The 10,000-nt window shown below is 44.3% G+C and overlaps 1 protein-coding gene across 1 annotated transcript in view; it reads right to left on the reverse strand.

The window, feature by feature from the left end:
• Positions 1–7,823: 7,823 nt before the first annotated feature.
• The window catches only part of LOC311367197 (heparan sulfate glucosamine 3-O-sulfotransferase 6-like), a gene marked incomplete at its 3' end in the record, with an annotated part of 16,613 nt that continues 14,436 nt past the window's right edge, over positions 7,824–10,000 (reverse strand). The window contains exon 2 of the mRNA XM_084486037.1: positions 7,824–8,439. Within this exon, the coding sequence (XP_084342163.1) occupies positions 7,824–8,439 (616 nt within the window). The remainder of the gene's footprint in view (positions 8,440–10,000) is intronic.

Genomic DNA, 10,000 nt, shown 5'->3' on the forward strand with positions numbered 1-10,000 from the left:
CAATCAGACAATGCAAAACGTAAAAACCATAATCAATAACACAATGCATTTTAAAACCTGTGTGTGTGTGTGTGTGTGTGTGTGTGTGTGTGTGTGTGCGTGTGCGTGTGCATGCTTGCATGTATGTGTATGTGTTTGAATGTGTGTGAGTGCCTCTACAGTCCATCATTTAATTATTTGTGTATTGTATTGTGTGTTATCTTTTTTAAATTGTGTGAAACCACAATTTAGTTTTACCTATACAGCTGTCCAATGCTGAATCACAGATGATCACCAGTAATAACTGTACTATTGGTGATCTGTATTATCATCTGTAATAAATGTACTATATATGATTTGTGTGATCACCAGTAATATTTGTACTATTTGTGATTTGTATGATCACCAGTAATAGCTTTACTATTGGTGATTTGTATGATCACCAGTAATAGCTTTACTATTGGTGATTTGTATGATCACCAGTAATAGCTGTACTATAGGTGATTCAAATTATCACCAATAATAACAGTATCTGTTCCCAGTGGGGCACAAAGTGTCTCTTTAAACATTGGGACGTCCCTGAGCATGAGGGAGCCACTAAAAAAAGATCTTTAATATGCACTTTAGAGGTCAAAGGTCATCCATAGCTATCTCCGGCAGGGTCAGCTTCATTAAGTGTTAATGACCCTTGCTGAGGGCACACCGTCTGCTGAGGTGACTATCTGCCTAACACACACACACACACACACACACACACACGCACACACGCACACACACACACACACACACACACACACACACACACACACACACACACACACACACACACACCCTCTTCTTTTTCCTGCACTGCCTTCTTCCCCTTTTAAAAACAAACCTCTCATCCTTAATTAACCAAGCTTCTTTAATCTCTTTATCCGGCCTCTTCCACTTCTATTCCTTAAAACTCATTCCTTCGTATTTTCATCCCATACGCACTCATAGAAAAACATTTTGTGAAACTGCCCAGAACACGATTCTTAAATAGTGAGAGATCTAAAACAAAATGGTAGCTTATAAACAACCTGGTGAGGGAATCCTTCTATTCATTAAGCACAGCCAGCATCACACACACTTTTTCTTTCTTTCTTCTTTCAAATGGGCTGAGGGAAACAGCGAGAGGAGAGAGGAACACAGGAACTGGAGTATGATTCCCCGTGATTTGTAATTACATTACAGACACATGTTCCCCTTCGTGTTTGATCGACTAATTAGAAAGGAAACGCTAATCTAGTGCGGCGCGTCTTTTTTCTGGGGGTGTGCAGAGATGCAGCTGTCATAGTGCAGCGCACCGACGGTTTCTCTCGTAATTAGAGACTGGCTTGTCACTACGGCAGCCAAGCCCTCATATTAAAGCTATCAAGAGACAGCTCTATGATTTGGAGTTAATTCAGAGAGACTCTGGTTATGAGGAAGGAAGCGAGCTCGTGGGACTGAGGTTCGTTTTCTTTGATGGCCCTATCTTCAATCCCAAAGATCACAGTCATTTTTATGTCAGCCACTGAAGCGCATGAAAAATTCCCCAAATTGTCTTGTCTTGTTAAATTTGCCCAGTGCTTTGAATTCAGTTTAATGTCTAATTTCGTCTTTGGGTTAGGCTAAATTGCTTTTCTTTGAGCATTTTTGCTTGTTTGGCATTGCCAAATGCGAAAAAAACATGTAAACTGTGTTTCATAAGCTGACATATGCTTGTTAAAAATGACCCTAGTTATATTACCCACTATAACAGGAAGAGAAAGCTAGGTCATTTCCTCAGGGTAGCGACAAAATCAGATAAGTAAATGAAGAGAGTTCAGCAACAGACAGAGAGAGAGAGAGAGAGAGAGAGAGAGAGAGAGAGAGAGAGAGAGAGAGAGAGAGAGAGAGAGAGAGAGAGAGTGTCAGGTATGTCTGTCACTCTCTCTATTTCTTCCTGATCCCCCATTCCTCCTTGCTCCATGGGGGTCAGAGGTCAACAGATGAATACTGTATCAAATGACCAGCAAGACACCAGACCAACAACACAACCAGGATAGAACCATCAACTATTTTTCGCAGTGGTCAGTTAATTAACTAAATTGTCAATTAATTAATTATTCTCTGGTGTTCTGTTCCCATACTTTCCCCCATTCTATTCATCTTTTAATTGTTTTCCATCAATGAATAAATTCCATCGATCTTTCTCTACATACACATGTGTTCAGCCAACCGCAAGGCCTTATACATAACAACCATGTCAACACAGCAGGGAATGGGGCCCCTCCGCCATTCTGCTCTATAATGACCAATTTTCGCACATCATTCACATCCCAAATGGACCATTACGAAAATCTAAAATAATAACAAATGACCACCCCCCCCCCCCACTCCGCCCACACACCTCATCAGTCTGGGAATAACCTGCTGTGCCCAAGGGGTCAAATGACCTCTTCCAAGCGTGACCCTGCTGCTGGAATGCACTTTGAACTCTGGCCCCTGGTGGTGTGGCCAGCGCTGCTCCTGACCCCTACAGTAGAGAGCAGTTTATGGAGGACCACAGTTGGTCCCAGTCGGTTCAGAAGAGGAGGAAGGAATTTGTCAGAGTCACTAAATCATGCAGTCGTTAGGGAAATGAGTCAGTGCTGTTGCTTCTCTAGCGAAGGGCGTCACTGACTTCCAAACCCCTGTGACGGTTGACACACAAGACACACAAAAAGACACACACATTTCAGAGCAGGTACAGGATAAGGTATGGCACAGTCCTATGAAAAACAATTCTATGAAATTGTTTTCTATGGACTCCTGTACCGACTGAATACACAATTGAATACTTTTCATACTGATTCCAGCGTCACCCATGTGTACATGTGTGATGCACATAATAACCATATCCTCAAATAAGAACACATAATAAGTAATAGTAGGTTCAAAATGCTCTTCAGTGTGGACTGTGGCCGCTGTGTTGGGGACGGACGCATCACTGTGAGCTGCGATGCTGAACTCTGTCCTGTTCACCAGCCTACTGTTCCTTGTCCCAGCTGGTCCGCGGTTGACTTCCCACAAGCTGCGTCCCCGAAGGTCGCCTGGCAGACCGGGAGCTAGGCGTAAGGTACCCTTTGTCTCTGCTCTGCAAGAGTATACTTGACCTATTTAGCAAGGGTCACCAGTCACTTTCAATCAACCTCCCCAATGAGGCCTGGTTTTGGGATTTTTCTTGGATCCTGCCAAGAAGGCGCCGCCCCGTTGGTTCACCGGGTAGAGCGCGTACCATTAAGGCCCAGTCCTTACCGCGGCGACCGGGGTTCGATTCCTCTCTCTCGCATACCTTCCTGTCTTACTATACTATAAAAAGGATAAAACCTTCAAAAACGAATAAAAAATGACATTGATATGGGCGGCTGAGAGCAGGATCGACGCAATGAAACATCCAGATATTGGGCCTTCTAGAACCGGGCCTGTTTAACAGCCCTGCGTCGGAAGCCACTTGTTTGCATGACCATACCTCTCCGGGCATCACTGACTTTCAGCAACCGGACGACTGAAAGATAAACCCCAAGTTCCAGGTCCTAGGGGTCTGCGGTCGGGGTCGGGGTGGGGGAGGGCGTGGAAGAGATAATGGGGGGGAAAAGCATCATAGAAATCTTTTCACTGTTGGAAAATCACAGGAAATGCACAGCTGACTGGTTCCCTTCACAAGCTCCTCATCCTTGAAGGGGATTGTGGGGGATTAGGGGGGTTCCTCCGAGGGCAGTTTAGGGACAATAGTAAAACAATACTAACCCGCAAATACCGGAGGGAACCTTGTGGAAAGTTGAGTCTGTGACTGCGAAATTTGTGTACTCCACCTTGTAATTATCCACGGTTATTGAAAGGGTTGTTTGTATTCAGACAATCAAAAATAAAATGGATAATCCCGGATCAATTTATTCGTTTTGATATTTTTTCCATCTTCCAAACTATGATTTTTTTTCCCCATAATGTTTTATTCAAATATCTTTAGCTTTTTCTGCTCTTAGATTACCCTCATATTTGAATCTCAATCATAGTTATATGCAGACGAAACCAATACTCCTTGCCTAAAGGCCTTTGCTGTTTCCGTATAATTGCATTGAAAGAAATAAAAAACAACCTTGAAAATCTCTACCTAAAGAAAATCAATACTATGGGATGTAATGCATCCCCATATAAAACTTCACTATTAGACCGCAAAGACGCTTTCACGCACACTTTGTGTCTTTATTAAAATGTTCTACAGCAGGCGTGGTCGCTGGCTGTGTCAACTAAATAAACACGCTGCTCTTCAATCTGCCCCCGCTCTTTATTTTCATACCATTACGGTTAAAACCTCCGGGGGAATGAGTTTGCCTGCTATAACACAGCAGCCGATACCATCAGCGATTTGCAATCAAATGAAATAAGAAGAAGTTTAACGGCGACATAAAAAGGAAAGATATACGCGGAGGGCCGGGAGATCAACAGAGCGCTGGCATCGCCCTCAGGCAAACAAACACCGTAAAACCCCCCTTGTGTCAGAGCCTGATGTGAGCGCGCACCTCGCGGCTGAGGTTGTGGCGAAGTGCCTATCGATTACACGTGCAGCCTACACGGGATAAATCACATGTTAAATAATATTTTACAAATGTGTGATGGCAGCCTCCTGCTCGGACCCCCCCCCCTCCACACACACATTTGCGCGCACACACACACACACACACACACACACACACACACACACACACACACACACACACTCACATACAGACACACACACATAGACACAGATAGACAGACACACACACAAACACACACACACACACACACACACACACACACACACACACACACAAGCATACACACACCTACCCTTGGGGGTTAAATCACAACGACAGGCCGAACACGGGCCGTTGGAGACACACATCACTGTCACTGATAAACCATAAACAGGCAGGTATTGATCCCGGACCATCCTCTCCTTCGGCAGGGGTCCCTCTGGGCGGGGGAGGGGGCAATATTAATGGATTAAGGGGTTAGTTGTTTATGTGTCCAGGTTTGTCGATGTGGACGTGTGTGTGTGTGTGTGTGTGTGTGTGTGTGTGTGTGTGTGTGTGTGTGTGTGTGTGTGTGTGTTTCTGTGTTGACTTGTGTATGTGGACGTGTAAGTCTGTGGCAAGTGGACATGTGTGTGTGTCTGTGTCTGTGTCTGTGTGCATGCATGTATTTGTGTGTGTGGGTATGTATGTGTATGGATGTGTAAGTCTGTGGCAAGTGGACATGTGTGGTGTGTGTGTGTGTGTGTGTGTGTGTGTGTGTGTGTGTGTGTGTGTGTTTTTCTGTGTGTGTGGATGTGTGTCTGTGTGTGTGTGTGTGTGTGTGTGTGTGTGTGTGTGTGGACGTGTATGTGTGTGTGCAAGACAGAGATTCAGTTCACTGTAATGAAGTGTATTGCAATGTGTGTTTTCATATCGTTCCTGTGTGTATATGTTTGTGCCTGTGAGAAATCAACATAGAGTGCATAATACCATCGCCTGTATGCGTACCAAAGTCCTCATCCACTCCTCTAACTAAGTCCCAGTGCAATGCGACTCCATTAACTAACATGGTGCTGGCGTCGGTCAGCAGTTTAAGGCGACCAGGCTCACAGGTCAAGGGTGGGGAGCAGAGGGGTCAAAAATTGCCACAAACAGGTCTCCAATCACCGGCCGGGGCAATTGATTACTTACACATCAGGAAAGCTTCCTCTTTGCCTTAACGTCAACTTTAGCCCTAGAGGGCTGGACACTGGAGGATGTTATTAAAGCCTCTTTTCATAAATAGTTAGTTCTTCGTAGCTTCCTCGAAGTTGAGTGATTTGTATATTAATTTAAATACATATGCATCCAGCAACAGGAATACTGTTGAATTAAAGGGATACGCCGAGATGTCTGTGAATTACGCTTGCCTGTCCTAGCCAGATTCTGGCTAGTTATTCAATTTCAAATTCACCATTATGGATCCAGAAGGTATATTTGCTGGGTTAGTATTTTCTTCAGAGTTACAGCAGCATATCTCCAGTTCATGTGAGTTTAATCAGTTTATCAGTTTATTAGTTTGTCTTCAAATACTTATAATAATTAATTATAAGATAATTCTGCACTATTTTCGGCACTGTCATTCAGAATAACTGTAATGCGCCGCTGACACAATTACAATATCGGCGGCTTCAGGCTGGTTGGTCTAGGCAGAAGGTAAGGTTGCCTAAAGGTCAGGTAGCATAATGAGCAGTGTCAGAATTAGTGCCAAATCATCTGTTTGTTATGCTTTAATGTAAATGGAAGCTAACGGAAAGCAAATGCTCACCCAGTGAACTACTCTCCTACATGCACAATGATGAATTTGGAATTAAAACCTTGTCTGAATCTGGATAAGACAGGCAAACACCAATTTACAGAGAGCTCGGTGTATCCCTTTAAGGCAGAGATATAATTCTGTAGTCTGTTTTGTCATTCAATAGATTGTCATGAGGTAAAAAGATTGAATACAAAATATATAAAGTCCTTTCAGAATAGAAGCTTTATTCAGAATTGCAGAATATCCAAATACAAAACCATCAGCGAAAACATTTCCACAATATTTTGTACATTTATTATAAATTAGGCTTTAAGAAATGTACAGTGGTACAAAATAAGCTTATGTTGTTGAACACATAGGGTAAAAAAGAAGCGCATTAGACTGGACATAAATTATAGCAATTTTACAGCGCATAACAAGTCATGTTTGGAATTATTGTACCATTTTTGAGTTGTACCAAGAAGTTTTATTTGACCAGGAAGTAGACATTAAAAGATTATTCACACTGAATAAAAAGAGGAACTATAACTGGAATCCACACACATTGCAACCGTTCTGAATTTGACCAAAGTTTTCATATTATGTAATAGCACCATGTCAAATTAATGACTACATGCTAATTCAAAAACAGATGATTTACTGGAAAGTGTGGCGCTCTCAAACGTGTACCTTGTTTTTATTCTATGTTATTATTTTATGAATTATTTATAAATCATGCATTATTAATAAGGCCAACATTGTATTGTGATTGAAATTTAGTGCAAAAATGGAAGTAGACCAGTATGATTGCTGAATAAAAATCGGCCACATCACCAAAACCAAAAGATAATTGTATGATGTGTATGTGTGTGCAATTGTGTGCGTGCGTGTGTGTATATGTGAGTGTGGTTTCTTACACATAAACATTTTGAATTAAATCCCTTCTTCTTACGCTAGTTCAATTCTGTCAACCTGAACAACCAATAGGAATCTCTGTTTAAAGTCACCTTTTACACACTATGGAAAAGCTGCACTACTTTGTTCGTTCAAAATAACTCCAGTAAATCACATCTTAACTACACATCTTTTTTTCACTCAGTGGACCCAGGACTCGAGGTACAAAAATATTCAATATATCTTTGGCTCCAAAGTCATGCTTTGTAAAAAAAAACAAAAAAAACAGGAGAAACGTCTGACCGCAGAGTTATGGCCGGCATTCCCCCCGAGCTTTGGTTCAGGCGGCTAGCCAAAACACGGCTATACCTGCAGGACCGAGCGGTCCGAGGGGAGGCCTAAAGCTGTCCAAAGTTCATACAAAGGAGCCTCATTATTTGGTAAAACTCCCTTTCTACAGGGTTGAAACTTTGGTAAACAGCTTTAATCAACTGAAAGGGAACCACTGTAAGAGCTTAGGTAGCCGAGCGGAGCTGCATTATCAGTTTGTTTAAAATTTTGTCAGTTAGGTTGTCTTGCCGACAAAGCTCCACCGAGCGTTTTTCTTTCTAAGAGCTCCGTCGCTAAGGAGCCTCCGGCTGGCTGGCTCAGTCCCAGCCAAAGTCGTGGCCCGTCATCTGGTAGAACTTGAGGTTGAAGGGCCGGTAGAAGTCCCTGAGTCTCCTGAGCACCTCGGCCGGGATACGCGGGTGGGGCCGGCCCTTGGACTTGCCCAGACACCGCGGTCTGCTGCTCCCCTCCGGCTTCTTCAGGCAGGGGAAGCCCTTGGTCTGGTTGAAGTAGAAGTGCTTGTCCGTCACCACGCGCTTCAGCCCCAGGAAGTCCTGCACGCGGCCCATCTCCCCCGCCGGGTCCATCACCAGCCGCTCGCCGCTCACAAACAGGAAGCGCGACAGCGGGAAGTAGCGCAGCCAGGTCTCCAGGTGCTTGGCGTAGATGCCGATGCGCACGGCGCTCCATGCCGTGTCGATGGTGGCCGAGGCGTTGCGGAAGGCCAGGCTCTGGAAGGAGGGCAGGCCCGGGGACTTGGTGAGCGTCTGGGTGTAGTCGGACACGGCGCGCGTGACGGGGTCCCGGACCACCACGATGAGCTTGGTGTGGCGGCTCATGGAGAAGAGGCGGCGCGGGGCCTCCTTGGTGATGAAGTAGCTGGGGGTCTTCTCCATGGTGATCTGGCCCTCCAGCGTGCGGGGCATCAGGCTCCTGCACGCGCAGAGAGAGAGAGAGAGAGAGAGAGAGAGAGAGAGAGAGAGAGAGAGAGAGAAGAGAGAGAGAGAGACATAACTGCCGTTAATAAAAACATAACTAAACATTCCGTGAGACTATGTCCTGGAAACCCGCTACATATGTTCCATACTAGTCCGGAGAAATCATACTTTAAATATTACTAATACAGTCTCATGATATTGCCATGTCTGCACATCCCCTTGCTTATGGGACTTGACTCCAGGGGCCATTTTTTTTTGTTTGCTTTGTAATTAGCGCGGCTAAATCTGGTGATTACACCAAGGTAAACAAGACATTATGCACTGAAGTCGGGAGAGCGACCATGTCAGAGAGAGAGAGAGAGAAAGAGAAAGAGAGAAAGATCTCGCATCCACGACGATGGCTACCATATGGAAAACCACGAGGCCATGTTAATTATCTGACAACTCGTTTCCGTCCACATCCACCTTGTTCCAAACAGGATCATCCCTGCCCAGGATCTCCGCCCCTCCCCCCTTCCTCCCTGTTTGTCCTCCTCTCCTCAAAGACTCCAACAGCTAAGTGAAGACGGAACCACAAAACGGTTACAGATAAACTCAGACATCAAGAGGCTCTTGTGTTGGACTGCTCTGCTCTGATGTGGTCATTGTGTACATTGTGTTTATCATTGTGTACGGTGTGTATACGTGGTGATGAAAAGAAACGTATGGGGGGGGGGGGGGAAAGGAAAGGGCGATTTGTCTCAAAGTTTTTTGTTTATTTCCTTCATTCAACGGCTTCTGTAGGGCCGAAACAAAATCCACCCGTCTCTATCTGGGAACTCGAGCATTTGAAAAATGAAAAATACCGCCTATATAACTTCTCCTACCCCCATCCCCCCGACAGAGCCAAGTTAAACAAACCACAAACTTCACTTCAAAGTAAAAGTCCTCCCTATTTTATTCATTATTAAGCAATCCTTATTTTGGTTCCTACAGGGCTAACCATAGATATAGGGGCCGACAACTGCAATAGAAAATAACAAATCCGTCATAGCCCTGACAATCAAGTTATCATCAATCATGAGTTTGTCGAATCTCCCTCGGCAAACGAATGTGCAACAAATCAACATATAACGTGATGTTTAGCTTCTCCCCCCAATGAAAAATCAGTTTATCAAGTACCTTCATCCTCTGTCTTGGGAAAAGTGTGGGGTGGGGGGGATATTTATCTATTTTGTGACCAAAATTCAATTAGTGCTTGTAACAGTCGATAACAAGAAAGTAATAGAAAATCTTCAAATAGATTAAACTGACAGAGAAATGGCTCAAACTACTACAGGAAACTCCTTTAGGACCGGGCTCTGTTTATAGATCCCTACGGAGGTTTCTGTTGTCCTGGATCCAGGACACAAGATGTTTGGTACCGCGGTGCAGGAGCAACACCAAGACAAATGAGCGACGGTGTTCTGAGGGAACAGCTCTAAAGCACACTTCTATTCCAGGGCAGTGGTGGAGGACGTCCAGGGGGAAAACAAGGTACTCACCCTGGCGTGGGGAAGTAATTGTATGAAAGCGAT

The sequence above is a fragment of the Micromesistius poutassou genome, assembly GCF_964030765.1.
Source record: "Micromesistius poutassou genome assembly, chromosome: 21".
Lineage (NCBI taxonomy): Eukaryota > Metazoa > Chordata > Actinopteri > Gadiformes > Gadidae > Micromesistius > Micromesistius poutassou.